Consider the following 19,229-nt stretch of genomic DNA (forward strand, 5'->3'; position numbering starts at 1 on the left):
AAAAAAAAGGGGGCGGGCGGGGGTGGGGGGAAAGACGAATTGAACAAATCGAATTAACTGAATATTTGAATGAGTTTGAATTATTTATAAGAATCGCTTAGTTTTCAAATATTTTTTAACCACCCTAACGAACCAATGGTGGGATGCTGGTTGAGGCTTGTTGGGCCCTAAAAATCACATGCGGGCCCATCTTTGTCCGGCCCAATCTCTGACGTCCACGGCTCCACGGCCCCACCCAACCTTCGCCCACTATAAAACATCCCTCGTCCCCACATCAGTTCTCTCTCTTTTCCGTAGTTGACATAAATTAATATTCTCCGGAGAACCCAATCGGACGTACCTCTCTCTCTCTCTCTCGTTCTCCTTCGCTCTGGCCAGAATGGAAATCTTAGTTTGAGGGAGAAGCTCTTGCTCAGACTCCACCGGGTACCTTCGTTGCTTGAAATCTCTCTCTCTCTCTCTCTCTCTCTCTCTCTAAGTTCTGTACCTGAAACGTTTGGTTCTTCTTGTTTTTGTTTTTATTTTTGCTGTTTGTTTTTAGTTCTTATTCTGCTTGCAAATTTCAGTACTTCATGCTTCCTGTCCAATCAGCTTTTCTTGGTTGGATTGTAGTATGGCATCCGTGAGCTTCCGGTGGATAATGGTGCTCTTCTTTTGAAATGTGTTTACTTAGATTATAGTAAATTGACGACATATAGCTCTTGTGGAAATTTGGTGGCTCATTTCTTAGATCTGCTGGTTCATTTCTTTGTTGTTCTTGGAACTGATCCTGTGTTGGTGCTGTCTGCGACGATATTGTCAGTATGAAGGATTTGTTCTTATTTAGGGCCTTGTTTTGATTTAATTTCAATTCTTCCCTGTTGCCAATATTTTAATATCGAAGATTAATGTGTTTTGAGTGGTCATTCTGCACCCACGTACATATACGACCGCATCTATGGTCTGCGGAGAGATTCAAACCATCCTTCTTTTAAATTGATCTGGATTGCTTTTAAATGCTTGGTTTGGTAGTCTCCTGGACTAGATATTCTTTTGGTTAATGTGTTCACTTCTTAGTGAACACAAGTGACTAAGCTAGCAGCTTGTGTTTGATAATTGTTCATTCATATTGTGTTAATATTTTCCTTGTTTTGGCTTTGATTTTTGCCAGTGAAAATGGGGTTGATTAATGTGATTATAAATTATATCCCGTTTCATGTAATCTTGTTGCTGTTGAGATTTCTAAGTGGAGTTTCATCATTGTAGGTGTTCATTATGTTCTGAAGAACATCATGGTGTTGGTACTATTTATGAGGATATTATAGCAAAAACCAATGCTAATGATGCTGATTTGCAATCTCAAATGTTTTCTAGACTTCTTTTTAGGCAATGTGCTGTCTTTAATAAGTGCAGATTTCGTACTCTGAGAACTGTATCTACCATGAGGATTTAAGCATAAATGAAATACCAGTGTATGTTTGGTTGCAGTGTAGTTATACTTATCTTGTGGTCATTCCTTGTGTAGTTTGTTTTAATAAGATTGATGTCTATTCTCTAAATTCAAAGCTACACTCGAAAAGGCTCACAATTCATGTATATAGATAAGCTAGTTTCCTGAATTCTAGAGAAACACATTTGCTTAGTCTATTGTGCATAATTTACCCAATTTATTTAGTAGGAATGAAATTAAAATCAAATAAATTATAAAATCAAATTCCAATAAAAAAAATCTCAGTTGTTTCCAAAATGATGCATAGGGATTCCAGGTGGCCCTTTCCTCCATGATGATCTCTCTCTTTCTCTGCATCACACTCACATCCAATATCCTTTTTCATGGTATATAGAAATGTATATATATATATATATATATATATATTAATAGTTACCAATTTTGGAATTGTTAAGTTAATACACTTTTTCCAATTCCTGCCTGACTGAGTTTGGTGGGAAAGCATTCTAAGTTATTTCCTCACATTCATTTACCGAAGAAAGCAATGGTGAAGTACTGAAAAGTTCACATGGTCAATAATCATCTTAGAATATTTGGAACTTCGATCATGATCCTGATAATTTCATCTTTCCGGTCATATGCCTAAAATAGTTTAAGGCATCATGATATTTCAAATGTCAATTTAAATGGAACAAAAATCCATTATTTCTCTGGGTACTTTATCCCATCTGCTTCTTAAGTCTATAGCAGGAGAGCCACAAATCCATTCTCATCCTCCCACTAATATTGAACATTTTCTGAGCTGCTGCCATTTCTTTGGATTATTTTTAGGTGTCGGCTGCTATTCTACTTGTGCACGTATCTTTTTAACTATCATATCAACTTTAATTTACGCAACGAAGCATTGATTTATTAAATATGAGTTTCCATGGATAAAAAAAATCACTTTTACTGAAGAAAGACAATGTTTTGGAGCTTGTAAAGTGTACTTACTGAAGGTTCTTTGGTATAGGTTGAACTCCCTCAGTAGTCACTATGTTTCATTGGAGGCAGTCTCAGAATCACCAAGAGAATGATTCTTCCCAAAAAGATGCAAAGGTACTGAGAATGTCATCCACGTCAAAAATATTTGAGCTGCTCAGTTGTTTGTCTTTATCTGTAAATAAGAACACTATTGCATTATTAGTGCTTTGAGAGTAGTTTTAATATACTTTCTCAACTAGCAGGTCCATGAACTCAAGGCTGCTGTTGGTCCACTCTCTGGACGTAGTTTGCAGTTCTGCACTGATGCTTGTCTGAGAAGATATTTGGAAGCTAGCAACTGGAATGTTGATAAATCAAAGAAAATGCTGCAAGAGACACTAAAGTGGAGGTCAACTTATAAGCCTGAGGAAACACGTTGGGTAAGTTAAGTAAATCATTCCATGCATTTCCTGGACAATGGACTCAAATTAGGGCTATGCATGCTGCAGGTATTTGTTTCCTCGTCATTATTCCTTTTTCTTTACTTACAATGTTGCATCTTTGTAGCCAAGTTATTTCATCATCTATTATAGAATTTGTAGATTTCTTTTCTGCATTACCAATGCCTCCATGCTCTTTTTTCCGTAATCTTGCTTTATAATCAATTTATTTCCCAGTTTGCTTTAATTGGTTAATATTCTTTGTAATGTTATTCTCAAAATCTCTTTGAAAAAAATTTGGTTGGCAGTCAAAACTTGCTGTGGGCAGGACTAAATAATGGGCTTCTGATCTTTTGTGCGTTTTGATGATAATTCTTTTATTGAACTTGATCCATTAAGGCCTTTATTCACAATATATACCTATATCAATGATAATAGGCTTCCAATCTTTTGTGCGTTTTGATGATAATTATTTTATTGAACTTAATCCATTAAGGCTTTTATTCACAATATATACCTATTTCATGATCAGGATGAAGTAGCCCATGAAGGTGAGACTGGCAAAGTGTCCAGAGCAGACTTTCACGATCGACTTGGGAGAACGGTCCTTATAATGAGGCCAGGGATGCAGGTATGGGTGTAGCTTTTCTATCTGAAGAAATTTACTATGTTGTTTTCTGCAAAAAATTAATTTATCCCCGAGTAAATATCACCCCTTTTGCAGAATACTACATCAGCAGAAAATAATATCCGCCATTTGGTGTATCTTATAGAGAATGCTGTTCTTAATCTTCCCGAGGGCCAGGAACAAATGTCATGGTTAATAGACTTCACCGGATGGTCACTAAGCACCAATGTCTCAGTCAAAACAGCCCGTGATATCACTAACATTTTACAGAATCATTACCCAGAGAGGCTTGCCATAGCATTTCTGTATAATCCACCAAGAATATTTGAAGCCTTTTGGAAGGTTAGATCAGAATTCTTACTCTTCTAACTACATGTTTAATACCATTAAAAAAAAAAGAGATTACTATTCTATTTCCAACTCATTCCATTCCACGAACTGAACATGTAGTTTTTTGGGATTTTGGTAAGATATGATTTTTTTTTTAAACATTAGCTTGAACGTACTTCTTCACAGTGGTTAAGACTACTAGTAAACTTGGTCTGCTTCTGTCCCTGCAGATTGTCAAATACTTTCTGGATACAAAAACATTTCAGAAGGTGAAATTTGTTTACCCAAAGAACAAAGATAGTGTGGAGCTCATGAGGTCACTATTTGATGTTGAAAACCTCCCAAGTGAGTTTGGGGGAAATGCTACATTGAAATATGACCACGAGGAATTCTCTAAATTGATGGCCCAAGACGACGTGAAAACTGCTAGCTTCTGGGGTTTCGAAGGGAAGCCCTGCTATGTTAGCAGTAATGGCTATTCTGGGGTTGAGGCGGCAAGAGAGGCAGTGAGAGTTGGACCACCAGCTAGCTAAGCGCGCCCGCTATCAATGCCCAGAATGGTATGTGAAAATTAGAACCAAGTTGAGCGAGGGAGAATGGAGTCAAATTTATTTGCACATCCTTACTGCTAACCATGAGAGAGATCTTTAATTCCGCATGCTCTCTTGTTATTCTTATTATTCCACGATGAAGAAATAAGACTGCAATGATTATTGAACTCCCATTGGTAAATTTAATGCATATTTCTCATGATCTGAAATTGCCCTAGTTACTCTGATGGCAAGGTTTTCCTGTTTAATGTATTTTTTTTCTTGTTATTCTTGTGTTTTATGGCAACTTTGAGGGTGGCAATTTACCTAACCTGCTTTTATAGGGGAAAAGCTAAAGGAAATTGTAGGTTACTTGAAATAAAAACTAGCTCTCTAATTAACTTCTATAAAATACCTAATAGTAATGTTTGAAAGTATGACTTTCGAGTATTGAATTTAGATTTTATATCATATTTTATCTAAATCTATACAAATTCAGATTGAATGTTCAAGATTCATGCTCCCAAACTCAGTGAATGTAATAATCCACTCAATTATTACAGAACCTGTAGAGATTGGGAGAGCAACTTATCTAAATTGGATCCTAAGACTGAAAACCAATATATAATTTTTGGAATCTGTAAGGTTTCAAAATTTCATGTATCTATGAAAAGAAATCTGTTTTTTTTTGTTTTTTCCAAAAAAAATAAAAATAAAAAAATTGCCAAGCTCTCTTGTTCAAGTCCTTAAAATTTTCAAAATTTCAATCGAATTCCATGCTTTTTTGTCAAATTTCAAGCATTGTAAAATTTTAAAACCTTTAGAAGTCCATTGCCTTTTTATCAAATATTGGGAAGACCTGAGTGTTTCTCTGAACTAGTGGATGGTTTACTTAGTAAAACAATAAAACCCCCAACACAAGTTATATTTCCTGCCGAAAGTATGAGAACTGCCATGTAATTACCATTTGTCTTAGATGGTAACTAGCTATTGAAGGCTGCCGCTAATAAAAAGCTCCAGAGTACGATTGCTGGCTCAGGATCATTAAACAGTTTGCTCATTTGGTGATGGGCCAGCACACTGCTCGTTCAAAATAAGGCTAACCAAATTGAACCTGGAGGTGAATCAGTTGGTGCAAGAAAACACTATACTATATATTAATATATATTATAATACATCAAGGCGCATTCACATTCTTCACTCCCCTCGTTACAAATGAGAAGTTGCTCGTCTCAAACACCACGCCCATGGCCATAACAACCAGCAAGTAACACCATCACCCCCACCCCCCAAGTCACATTCTCCTTATACTACATACCAAGAAGATCACATTAGTCGAGTGCTCCAGTATTATGCAACAGCTTCTATGACAGTAAGTTGATCAAAATTCACCATAGTAAAGGCACTCATCCACGAGCTGGTGAAGGTTCAGGTCTCCAGGGGGTCAGCAACTCAACGGCAAGCACACTTGATCAAAGTTCACTAGAGTAAAGGCACTCATCAACCAGTTGACGAAGGTTTGGATTCTCCAGGGCAGCAGCAACTCTTTCTTTGTCATTCAACTGCTTGTTTACTGCAAATTAAAAGAGTGTGATACAGTAACAACAACTCTCTTCCTCACATGTCATGCATGTCTGTCTAAGGGCATTCTGGGAAAAATAACTCAGTGATTAATGTTCGCTCCCTGAGATGCCCTAGGCATAGCATGCCCAAGACAACAAGATCCCTGTCCTGCATAATGCACACTAAATGGCCAAAACAGGATGGCTGGGTTCTTCATAGGGTCTCATCCTCCAGGAGGTGCTAATTCTATGATTGCTCAAATCAATAACTAATGCATTGTAGAGATGTAAAATGCAATTCAATACTTCATTCAACTCTACCTGATTCCTCGTTTGCATGAGATCCAGGAGACACTTTGATGTCAACCTGCAAAAAGACATTCAATCGAACAGTCAAAACACATTACAAAACCAGGCTGGATCTTCCACAAGCACTTGATATTAACATGGGGCGAAAGAGAGGGTTTTATTTCTTAATATATTGTGATATCAGTTGCACTACTACAGTTGCTGTAAATCATTAACAATCAATCATTCAGAGTTGTGCAGATTTTGAATGGAAGGAATGCATTTACATGGATTCCCACCTACAAAGTCACCAGACCTGTGCATGGAATGCCCATTTATGTTTTTTTTTTCTTGGGGTTTTTTTTTTTTTTTTGGGGGGGGGGGGGGGGGGGGGTTGTTTAATGTGTTTTCTACATATTTTGTGGTCAGTGAAAAGATGATTTTGGGCAGTGGAGCTTTTTTTATTGTTCATTGACTGCTACAGAGTACCAAGTTCAGTGTAGCTTATTATGCTCCACTGCATGAAGAGTTTATATGAACTTCCTACATGTGGGCCCAACCTTGGCAACCATTAAAATTTACTTCATGCATGCATACCTGCCCAAACACCCCGATGTCATATTTGATTTCTAAATGAAATGAGGTGGAAATGGAATGGAATAGAAATTTTAAAATGGAGAAAATGAAGAAATCGAGTGATAAACGTGATTCCATTCCATTATCACACACAAACACATGCAGTCACTGCACGAGTGACAGATTGACGGGTTCTTCATCTATAGCATGGATTATCGCATATTTAAGCACAAATTATATTATGATAACATTTCTTACAAAATTAAGTAATATTTATAAAAGCTCAAAATTTTGCACCAATTCTTTAGTTATAGCTTTAACTCCTTCAGTATAGAGATCTGCACATTTCTGTTCACAAGGAAAATGAGAAAACAATGAAAAGAGATAAATAAAGATATACATATCAAATGCCAATTAGAGGTGCTAGAAAAAATTAACAAGCTGCTACTTGATGTGCATGATTAGGAGCCACCTATCATCACAAATGGAAGTTCCATCCTGTATAGGTGTCAATTGCAAACACCAATATATAAGCATGCACAAAATGGGCTAATTTTCTAAAGATCACAGGGACGTCCAAAAGTTGTATATTATTCAGGCATACAATGCAACAATGTATCTGAGAAAATATTTACATAATTGAACGACAATATCATGACTTTTTGAACTTTTTCTCCTGTATAGGTTGCAGTCTACATATTAATACCCTTGCACAAGCTCAACATCTTGGCAGAGCTATCATATCAAACTTAAAAGTAACTCAAATGTATTCTGAGAATTTTTTAATATCAGATTTTAGAGCTTTTCAGTTGTTAACAGGTTCCCACATGTTCTTGCCTTCAGCATTAGATGGAAGATATTGCACATCACAATAGCAACCGTAATATTCACCATTAGATAGGGAACATAACTTGAAGAAGAGACATAATGTTAAAAATGGGCTTAAGCATAATATTCAAAATTCTAGCAACCAAACAGATCACAGTGAATTATTCACCAAATACACCAGTAAATCCAAGAAATTTTTTCTTGATGGTGAAAAACTTGACTGGAAACAATTGCAATTCAATCTAATGGACACAGCAACTAACCTTAAAATGTGGAGGAAAGAAATGTTTCAGTTTAACCCTCAGGCACAGACCAATTACTGTTGCCATGCTGCAATGCTGGATGGTTGGCGTAAAAGTGATCCTGCAAATTAAAGAAACAATAACTACAGAATGAAAAGATGCAAAGGAATAATAGCTTGGACACCATCCTAAAAACTGAAAAATGGACCAATCGTAGCACAATCCTTTCATTGGCCCAAATAAATCCACCATGATGAATTGGCAATAGATATTGGTGTTGGTCAATGCCTAAAGGAAATTAGCTGACACCAGGTAATACTAAGTCTTGACACTTTACAAAATAAAAGTTGTTGGTTGACCGATATGTAAAACAATTAAGCCAAACATCCCAAAAATATTTATCACATACTATCAGTCAACACGCCTTGAAGCTGCCTGTGACTGCAGAACGTACATGAATTGAACATGGAAGCAATCAACACAAAACTATTAATTTTTTTTCCCTTTTGATTCTATCTCCAATTTTGCTCTAAACACTTATAAACTAACAGATTGTTTGGTTCGGTGGAATAACTATTCACTGGAATAAAATGGAATAAAGTTTAAATTTTGGGAATCAAGGGAATAGTTATTCCTTATATATTCCTAATTATTTCATTCAACATGTAATAAGAAAGTAATAGACACCCCCATGATGAAATTTATGAATAAAAATTCCTTGTTTATTCCTTATTATGAACTCATAAAATGTTTCACATTGTTATTTATTTTATAGTAACAACATAATTTCTTGTAATTGTAACTAACCTACTAAAACTAATTTATTCATAGGAATAGACATTCTGCAAACCAAATGTAATCTAAAATCTTTTTAAAATCCTATTTTTGCGAGTTGATGGTTGGTGGTTGGGATCAGTCTTTATCGAGTGGAGGTATATTTTTTCAATAGTGAAACAAAAATAAATAATATATATATTTTCTAGCAGTAAATAAATAAATAAAACATAAGTTCAAGTCTTTTCTTCTCATGCCATGGTTGTGACCTTCGCTATCAGCTATGAAGCAGGGATATTTTTGAAAGGTGACCATTTTTTTTATTGTGCTAGATACTCAACATATCCCACTATATATCCAATATTCACATACAGGTATTCTGACTTTAACACTGTATTCAATTTTTTTTTTTAGAATGCAGCTACATTTTATTTATGTGGAAAAAGAAGTAGCTAAACAATTAAAGAAGTCAACCCAATGCATGAAGAAGAAACATAACATCTTTCATACATTGTCACCATCCCGTCCTTTCAGTATACAAATATATATTTTTTAATTTTAAATGTATCCCCAACATAAAATATCTTAATTTTTTCAAAATTTATCCGGTTTTTTTTTAGGGTAGTCCGGTGCACAAAGGTCCCACGCATGCAAGGTCCGGGGAAGGGGCAGACCACAATGGGTCTATAGTACGCAGCCTTATCTTGCATTTTTACAAGAGCTGTTTTCACGCTCACACGGCAACAACCTTACCGTTGCGCCTAAACTCCCCTTCAAAATTTATCAGTGTGTGCCCATATCCATATCTTGTGTCCCAAATCCATATCTATGGGGTGGATAACAGCAATGGATAACTTAATCCTACATCACTATGCTTCAAGGTTTTCAGTAAACATTTAAGGGTATTAAGGGCACCTATCATTATTGGTCATGCACTCATCCCAACACCATTGCTGGTAATGACTACTGAGTTTTCCAATCAAAATGACAAGCGCAACCTAAAAACATAACTAAAGCAAAGGCATCATAAAATAAACCTAAAATAATAGAATTCACATTTATCCTCCTTCATTCAAAGAATTCCTATATCATCATAGAATGTTTTCATACAAAACCTGCATAACAAGATTCCGGGGTTAAGCATTTGAATAATTTGATCTTATTATTTATTTTTCATGATTTTACCCACAGCCAATATAGTGAAAGAGTAGTCCCAAGCAGGACTAATTTTCACCACAAGTACTCTTAACCGGTTACAGCCCAGTGACCATTCCTGTAAATACAGAGCTGATGCAGTGATGCCCATTTCGAACTCGAACAGAACTCGATAACGGATGTCCGTAAAAAATGGAGTCTTTCTTCTTGGACTAACCAATTTAACGTCCTAAATGTAAGGTCAGAACTCACTCCAAATCCCCTGGTTGATGGCTAAAAAATATATAAAAAGTGAACAAAATGAAAATTTAAGATAGACGTTCCATGAATTCAGGAAGAAGGGTTTTGTCATTTCGAGGAAGAAGGAAAGAGAAGCCTGTTGGGTTTCCCTCCTATATGGAGGATGGCCTACATGTATAAATGATTCTCTCAGAAGTCTTGGTCATTGCCCAAGTAGAATTTATGTCCAAGTGGAAGTAAAGAGCCCGTTGTGCTTTGGTATCCTACTTGTTGTCTTGGAAAGGAATGGATCTTTATTAGTTGAGTGCAGCTTTCTTTGGAAGATGGAGGGTCATTTTTTGAGAAGTAAAATAAACACTTTTTTGGGAAGCTACTGCTGTAGAAAAAAGAGAGCTTTGTGCATTCTTGGGACAGCTAAGAAAGAGAGGGAGGGAAGAAAATTGTTTGCTGAAAATTCAGGATTGAAGGTGCTTGCACAGTCAGCCTGATCTTGACGATCGGATGGTGATTTCTTGTCCTATTGCGCTGAAATTTTGACAGGTTTTTATGACTCATCCTTCTCCATTCTGGTCAGTCTAATTGTCATTTGGAGCTTTGTAACTTTGGTTTCATGGCTTGGACAGCAACCCCTGTTTTGGATGAGACCTCTACATTTCTCATTCAAGTTTGATTCCACCTTGATGGTGATGGCTCATATTATTTTTCTATGCCAAGAATTTGTGATCCTTGCTTGTTGTTGATGTATGCCTCTAGTTTTAACTAGGGAAGACCTATTGTAACCTACTAATTTGAAATAGTGGAAGATTGGAAGTGGACTTCGGTCCCGTGGTTTTTCCCTTCACACCGAAGGGTTTTTCACATAAATCTTGGTGTTCTCTTTGTAATTGTGTGGCTGATTTTGTGTGTTTGGTTGTTATATATTTCTGTTTTTGGACAATTAATTATTCTACTTAGTGTTGATTGGACTTGGGGAAGGGTTTTTTTGGACCATTGTGTTTTGGACATCACCTCCATATCCCCACCTCTTCCCCAATAGTCGTATCAGAGCTTGGTTTCTTTGTATTCATGGAGGTGAACACTAGTAAAATGATTAGTTTGAATGGGAGTAATTATCATATTTGGAAAGGAATAATGGAGGACCTACTTTATTGCAAAAATTATCATGCTCCTATTCTTGGTGAGTCAGCCAAGCCCAGTGATCGAACTAATGATGATTGGAAATTGTTAAATAGGCAAGTATGTGGTTATATCCAGCAGTGGGTTGATGGTAATGTCCATAACCATGTGGCTGATGAAATTGATGCACACTCACTTTGGACAAAGCTAGCCGAGTTGTATGCTAGAAAAACAGGGGGAAATAAATTATATATGATAAATAAGCTTATGAATTTGAAATGCAGGGATGGTACTCCTATTACTGATCATTTGAATGAAATGTAGGGAATTATAAATCAGTTGGCATCTATGAAAATTTATTTTGATGATGAGGTGCAGGTTTTATGGCTTCTTGGTTCTTTACCAAACAGTTGTGAGACTTTTAGAGTTTCATGAAGGACTCATATCTATGAGTTTGGTAAAAAGTAGTTTGTTGAATGAAGAAACAAGGACGAAAACTGCAGGTTCTTCATCCTCTCAGTTAGAAGCCTTTGTCGCAGAAAATAGGGGGAGAAGCAAAAGCAGAGGTTTTGGAAATCGTGATAAATCCAGAAGTCCCACTCAAAGACATTGAATGCTTTGCTTGTGGTAAGAAAGGTCATATAAAGAAATATTGCCAAAAATGGAAAAAAAGCAAAGAAAAGAAAAAGAAAAAGATGACAAGAAAGATGAAGATAAAGATAGAGCTACTACGGTTCTTGATGACTTTCTTATTGTTTGTGATAATAATGAAATTAATCTTGCATGCCACGAGAATAGTTGGGTAATAGACAGTGATGCCTCCATTCATGCAACCTCTAGAAGGGGTTTCTTCTCATCATATACATTGGGTGACTTTGGTGTAGTGAAGATGGGAAATGATGGCTCATCAACAATTGTTGGCATTGGAGATGTATACTTGCAAACTAACAATGGCAGCAGGTTAATTCTTAGAGATGTAAGGCATATTCCAGACATCAGATTGAATTTAGTCTCTGCAGGGAAGCTTGATGATGAGGGATATTGTAAGACCTCATGTGATGGACAGTGGAAGTTCACTAAAGGTTCTATGGTTATTGCAATAGGAAAGAAGTGTTCTACACTTTACTTGATGCCGGCAAAGATCTCCAAGGGCATGGTCAATGCGGTGGAAAATTATTCAAATTCAGAGTTATGACACAAAAAGACTTGGGCATACGAGTCAAAAAGGAATTGAATTTTTAGTCAGGAAAAAACTTCTTCCAGAAATGAAAGGTATGTCTTCGAAGTCTTGTGAACATTATTTAGCTAGAAAGCAACACAGAGTATCCTTTAAAGGTGCTCCACCATCTAGAAAATTTAATGTTTTAGAATGGGTACATTCAGATGTGTGTGGGCTGATGAAAACTAGAACACTTGGTGGTGCATTGTACTTTGTTACTTTTATTAATGATCATTCCAAGAAAGTATGGGTGTACACCTTGAAGAACAAAGATCAAGTGTTGGATGTATTTAAACAATTCCAGGCTAGTGTTGAAAGAGAGATAGGGAGAAAATTGAAGTGCAACAGATCAAATAATGGTAGTGAATATTTAGGGCCATTTGATGAGTACTGCAGAGCTTAGGGCATTCGACATCAAAAAACTCTTCAAAAACTCCTCAGTTGAATGGTTTGGCAGAAAGGATGAACGGGACTCTAATAGAGAGAGTGAGATGCATGTTATCACATGCTAAGTTGCCAAGACCCTTTTAGGGTGAGGCATTGAGTGCAATAGTCCATTGATAAATCTCTCTACATGTATTCCCTTGTAGTGTGACATGCTAGAAAAAGTTTGAAGTGGGAAAGATGTTTCCTATCATTACTTAAAAGTGTTTGGCTGCAAAACTTTTGTACACATTCCTGAGGATGATAGATCAAAACTTGATACAAAAACAAAGTCATGTATTTTTCTGGGATATGGATATGACAATTTTGGGTACAGATTGTATGATCCATTTGAAAAGAAATTGATTAGAAGCAGGGAAGTTGTATTTGTTGAAGACCAGACTATTGAGGACATTGAAAAAGTTGTTGAAAAAGAAAAGGAAAAGAAAAAGAAAAATAGCGATGACTTGGTTGATTTGGATCCAGTTCCTCCTTCTATGATTTCAAATCAAGTTGGAGATGATGCACATGATGATCAGGGTGATCCGGGTGATGTAGATCCACCTACAATTAGTGATGAGGTAATTGAGTCAGATAAGCAGCCGATTGTAGAAGACAAAGTGCCGCCAATTTCATCTGATATACCATTGAGGAGATCATCGAGGGACCGTTAACCCTCAATTAGGTATTCCCCAAATGAATATATATTGCTAACAGAGTGCTATTAGGAGGGCCATAGAACATGAACACAAAGAAGAATGGTTAAAGGCTATGCAAGCAGAGTTGAAATCCCTACATGAAAATGATACATTTGAGCTGGTAAAGTGACCAAAGGGTAAGGGAGCTTTGAAGAATAAATGGGTATACATATTGAAGACTGAAGAAAATAGTTCACATCACAAATACAAGGCAAGGTTGGTTGTGGAAGGATTCAACCAAAAACAAAGAATTGACTTTGATGATACTTTTTCTCCAATTGTGAAGATGTCATCTATCAGAGTGGTGCTCGGTTTAACAGCTAGTGTGGATTTGGATAGATAGAGCAGATGGACGTGAAGATCGCCTTTTCCATGGTGACTTGAAAGAAGAGATCTACATGGAGCAACCAAAGGGTTTTTAGGTGAAAGGAAAAGAAAATCTAGTTTTCAGGTTATAAAGAGCTTGCATGGGTTGAAGCAAGCACCAAGGCAATGGAATAGGAAGTTAGAATCAATTATGGAGCAGCATGGTTATGGAGAAACTAATTCCAATCATTGTGTTTTATTAAAAGATTTTATGACAATAATTTTCTTATTTCATTGCTTTATGTTGATGATATGCTAATTATTGGCCATGATGTGTATAAAATTAACAAGTTGAAGGAAAAATTTGAGTAAGTATTTTGCCATGAAAGACTTGGGGCCAGCAAAGAAAAACCTTGGCATGGAAATCACTCATAAAAGGAAAGCCAAGAAGTTGTAGTTATCACAAGAAAAGTACGTCGAGAAAGTGCTTGAAAGATTTAACATGGAGAGGGCTAAGGCAGTTAGCTCTCCTCTTGCTAATCACATCAAGTTGAGCCCCAAGCAATGTCCTTCCACCGAGAAAGAGATGAGAAGAATTCCATATGCTTCAACAGTTGGAAGTTTGATGTATGCAAGGGTTTACACGAGGCCAGACGCTATTTAGTTGTTGTTGTTAGTAGATTTCTCTCTAATCCTAGTAAAGAGCAATGGAATACTGTGAAATGGATTCTCAAGTATTTCCGAGATACTTCCTTGTTATGTGTTTTTTTTTAGAGTGGAAAACCTTTATTGGATGGTTATACAGATGTAGACATGGTTGGAGATGTTGATACGAGAAAGTCTACAACGGGGTACTTGATTACTTTCACAGAGGAAGCTGTGGCTTGGCAATCAAAGTTACAGAAATGTGTTGCTCTTTCTACTACTGAAGCTGAGTTTATTGCAGCCATTGAAGCTTGCAAGGAAGTGTTGCGGATGAAAATATTCTTGCAGGAGCTTGGGTTTAAGCCAGAGAGGTATGCGTTGTATTGTAATAATCAGAGTGTGATTCATTTTTGTAAGAATCACATTTTTCATTCTCGATCAAAACATATTGATGTGAGATATCATTGGATTAGAGATGCACTAGATTCTGACTTGATAGAAATCGAAAAGATTCATACTGATGACAATGGTTCAGACATGATGACAAAATCCCTATCAAGGAAAAAACATAAAACGTGTTGCATAATTGCCAATGTGGTGAACTTCTCCACAAAGTCAGGAGGGGGAGATTTGTTGGGTTTCCCTCCTATGTGGAGGATGGCTAATTAAGTGTCAAAGTTGCTTAATTAAGGTGTTTAAAATGTGTTAATTGGTTATTGCAAATTGGATTAAATGCCCAAGTTATGCACATTATTTTAAATGGAGTTCCATTTATAACATTAGGATTTTTATTCTATTTGTGCCCGTAAAGAGGCCGTGAGCTAGGGAGAAAATGCATGGGCCATGCATGAGAAGAGGGCCCGTGTGCAGGAATAATAGGGCAGCCATGTGTGGGATTTCCGTGGGGGGCTGCAGATATAAAAGAAAAAAAAAAGGGAAATAGGGTTGGAGATGTGGGGGCCGTCAAGGCACAAATCCGGGGAAAGGATTTTGGGGGCTGTGTGCATAAGGAAGGGGGCAACCATAGGCTTTTAGAACTGCTGTGGAGGAATACAAGGAAGCTGGCAGCCGTGAGGAAAGGATAAACACAGCAGCTGGCCATGGATAAAGGAGGAGACACAGCAGCTTTAAGGACTGTGCTGGCGGCAGACACACAGCAGTCCCTCTCCTTTTGTCCCTCTCCCCTTTTGTCCTTCCTCCTCCTTCTCTTCCTCTCTCCTTTGTTTCTTTATTTTAATGTTCATTTTAATACATTGTTGGCTTGAGTGCTCATTTTTTTATTGTCATGAATTTTATTGTTTTAAATGGGTTAATATTAGATTAATTAGTTCTTTGTCTTTTATTTTATTGTCTTGAATAGTTTATCATTAGATTAATTTGCATCTTTATTTTTAATTGTCCAATTATTTTAGTGTCTTGAATGAGTCATTGTTGGTTTATTTTGTTCTTTTAATTTTGTAATCTTTTATTGTATTGTTGCAATGAGTTATTGTTGGGTTAATTTGTCCTTTTAATTTTAGTATCCATTTAGTTTATTATCTTTGAATGAGTTATTATTGGGTTAATTTGTTGCATTTATTTTGTGTAATTTGCTAATTTGATTTGTGTTTATGAGTTGTTTTACAACTCAAGGAGATTAGGATCTAGTTTAATTTCAAGGTGCACACAAGGTGTTTGGTAAAAAGCCCCTTCGAGCACAAGTATTATGCTTTGTCATTTATTATTGGAAATAGGTGGATTGGATGATGTTGATGATTATGGTTTAGCTCCTTGAGCAAAGATAACCATAATTCATTCGACACACATCCTCAATTTCCTCTAATTTAGGGACAAGAATAATGTTAGTGCCAAGGGCATTGGAGCATGAATTCTAAATTTATTATGTAGCTATGTTCTGCCTTTCACTTAGGTTTATAAACACGTTGCATTTTAAATTCCTTTAGCCCATTGAGTACACATTTTATCAATCTCATACAAACGAAAAAAATCAAACCATCTTTGGGTTATGCCCGAAAATCCCGTTTCACTATAAATAACATTTTAATTAGTTGTAGTATTTAATTCTCCTTCATTTTTTATAATAATTAAATTTGGAACTCAAACATACCATCCCCTGTGGAAATGACCTAAGGACTTCCCTAATACTACTTGGTGACACTCTTATACTTGGGAATTATTTAGAGTGAGTCAATGCCCTACATGTATACATGATGCCCTTGGAAGTTTTGGTCAATGCCCAAGTAGAATTTATGTCCAAATGGAAGTAAAGAGCCTTTGTGCTTTGGTATCCTATTTGATGTCTTGGACAGGAGTGAGTCTTTATTAGTTGAGTGTAGCTTTCTTTGGAAGATGGAGGGTCATTTTTTGAGAAGTAAAATAAACACTTTTTTGGGAAGCTATTGCTGTAGAAAAAAGAGAGCTTCGTGCATCCTTGGGATAGCTAAGAAAGAGTGAGGGAGAGAAGAAAATTGTTTGCTGAAAATTCAAGATTGAAAGTGCCTGCGCAGTTAGTTTGATCTTGATGATCGGATGGTGATTTTTTGTCCGATAGAGTTGAAATTTTGTCAAGTTTTTCGTGACTCATCCTTCTTCATTCTAGTCGGACTAATTGTCATTTGGAGTTTTGTAACTTTGGTTTCGTGGCTTGGACAGCAGCCCCTGTTTTGGATGAAATCTATCCATTTCTCATTCAAGTTTGATTCCACCTCGATGGTGATGGCTCGTATTATTTTTCTATGCCAAGAATTTGTGACTCTTGATGATTGTTGTTGATGTATGCCTCTAGTTTTAATTAGGGAAGACCTATTGTAACCTACTAATTTGAAATAGTGAAATATTGGAAGTAGACTTCAGTCCCATGGTTTACCCCTTCACATCGAAATATTTTCTATGTATATCTTGACATTCTCTTTGTGATTGTGTGGCTAATTTTGTGTGTTTGGTTATTATGTATTTCTATTTTTGGATAATTAATTATTCTAGTTAGCATTGATTGGACTTGGGAAAGGTTTTTTTTTGGACCATTGTGTTTTGGACATCACCTCCATAACCCACCTCTTCCACAACAAAGCCGAAAGTCCATCCATCAAGCCTCATAGCTCAATTAAATTTTCCATTGTTCTTTATCAGATGAGATCATATATATGATTTCGTTTACTTTCCCTATTCCAATTTGCAAAGCAGCCAAATGAATGGTAAAAATAAAACAACTATAAGACATGAGCATGATCAAATGGTCCAAAGTTTATGCAATCTGAAAAAGAAGATAATCAGTAACTGGAACTTAATATTTAACTCACAGAATGCGCCCGAGCTTCTCATCAACAGTAATGGATTCCTCCGAGAGAACACTGAGCTGCTCCAAAGAATAAGGATGCTCCGGATCTCTTATGTCCCTCACGAAATTTATCGATTAGAGTCAAGATCACATAATTTCTTATCTGAAACCCTCACTTCATCAGCTATGAAAACTAGACCTAAAAATTTCACAAAATGCGCGCTCCATGACAGACAAAATTCAGGAAAAGGAAAGAAACCGAATCTCTTGAATCAAGAAAAAACACTAAAGCCTTCACTCAACTGAAGCTAGCACAATTACAGTTAACAACTAATTTTCAGAGATCAAGCCAAAAAAAACCCTTCAAATTTCGTTCACTTTTCTTGCGTTCTCGGGGATTAAACGGACCCCGAGCCTCATGCATGCTATTTTTTTTTTCCAAAAAATTCTTTCCATTTCGTTGATTTTCTTCCTTTTTCTAGAGGAACATAACGAATGCGAATCAAATTATTTCCTAATAAAAAGAAAAAAAGAAAATAAAAATGGAGATCAAAGAAACAATAGGATATCATAAATTTCGAGAGGATCGACGGCGTCGTCGCCGTGAAGATCTTCGGTGCGAGCGATCCTCTCCTTCTTGGCGTGAACCACCGGATTCGCATTGATCAGTCCCAGGGTCATGTCTCTCCCCTCCCTGCTTCAGCTCTTCTCCTCTTCCTCTGATTCAGAGTGGATCTGCTCACAGCTTCTTAACGCCGCCGGTCCACCCCAACCCCGCTGCTACGGGAGATCAATTATAGTGTTGCCTCCTCCAATCATAGCCTGCCTCGTGACCTCACAGTAGGCTGACGTGGTTGGTCAGCAGGAGGTGATTGTAAGAAGCAAATAAACAGACGGCGCAGCAGATATTCGCTCCAAGTTCGGCCGACCAGATGACTCGGCGGAGACGACGCTCGTGACTCTCTCTTGGGCGCTCTTGGCTTTCGATGGCTCGGTTGGGAATAAACAGACAAATTTAATCAGATTTATAATTGATTAGTATGGTAAATAACTCTAGAAAAATTTTAATCTACTAGAGATGAGCGTATCAAGTAATCTGGCCCTTTTGTCTTTCGACACACCCTTCATTATAAACAAAAGTAAATTTTTATTTCTTATCTAAAAATATAGAGTTCAGAATTTATATTTAAACTATATAAATTTAAATAAAATGTGAATCAACTTTCATTTAAATTAAACAAATTCAGTGGAAGACTTAAAATTTAAATTCCAAACACAATCTTACTTTTAGCATTTTTATGAAATTTTTTTATTTCCTATTTTCATGTAAAATCATGTTAAAAACTTATTAAAACTTGTTAAATTTAATCACCAAATTATAATTATCGATAAGTCTTCTTTTGATGCAACTAAAACTATAAAAGAGTCAAATTGAGTCGAATTTTACCATATCCAACTAATTTATTAATTTTTTAACTGAATTTAAGTCGAATTGAGTTTAAACCAAGTTTGAATGTACTTGTTTAAACTTATTCATTTATGTAGAAGAACAGACTAACG

The 19,229-nt window shown here is 36.4% G+C and overlaps 2 protein-coding genes across 6 annotated transcripts; one reads left to right on the forward strand and one right to left on the reverse strand.

The window, feature by feature from the left end:
• The first annotated feature begins 280 nt into the window (after positions 1-280).
• Positions 281-4,550, forward strand: LOC131148678 (uncharacterized). Of its 4 annotated transcripts, none has more exons than XM_058098587.1 (6): positions 281-426; positions 2,442-2,527; positions 2,653-2,832; positions 3,365-3,463; positions 3,557-3,802; positions 4,021-4,550. In XM_058098587.1, the coding sequence occupies exons 2-6, from the start codon at positions 2,465-2,467 to the stop codon at positions 4,321-4,323; spliced, it is 891 nt and encodes a 296-aa protein (XP_057954570.1). In that variant the 5' UTR covers positions 281-426; positions 2,442-2,464; the 3' UTR covers positions 4,324-4,550. The 4 variants fall into 4 exon arrangements, with proteins under 4 accessions (XP_057954570.1, XP_057954649.1, XP_057954793.1 ...); XM_058098666.1 differs by having other exon boundaries at positions 2,656-2,832; XM_058098810.1 differs by having other exon boundaries at positions 2,656-2,832; positions 3,638-3,802.
• An 899-nt stretch (positions 4,551-5,449) lies between these two features.
• On the reverse strand, positions 5,450-18,666 carry LOC131148919 (protein AE7-like 1). 2 transcript variants are annotated; one of them, XM_058098995.1, is made up of 5 exons: positions 18,229-18,666; positions 17,692-17,787; positions 7,838-7,937; positions 6,204-6,249; positions 5,450-5,893 (listed from the first exon to the last, which is right to left on the reverse strand). In XM_058098995.1, the coding sequence occupies exons 1-5, from the start codon at positions 18,348-18,350 to the stop codon at positions 5,793-5,795; spliced, it is 465 nt and encodes a 154-aa protein (XP_057954978.1). In that variant the 5' UTR covers positions 18,351-18,666; the 3' UTR covers positions 5,450-5,792. The 2 variants fall into 2 exon arrangements, with proteins under 2 accessions (XP_057954978.1, XP_057954904.1); XM_058098921.1 differs by having other exon boundaries at positions 17,692-17,795; positions 18,237-18,651.
• Between the last annotated feature and the right edge of the window lie 563 nt (positions 18,667-19,229).

Source organism: Malania oleifera, chromosome 1, assembly GCF_029873635.1.
Source record: "Malania oleifera isolate guangnan ecotype guangnan chromosome 1, ASM2987363v1, whole genome shotgun sequence".
Classification (NCBI taxonomy): domain Eukaryota; kingdom Viridiplantae; phylum Streptophyta; class Magnoliopsida; order Santalales; family Ximeniaceae; genus Malania; species Malania oleifera.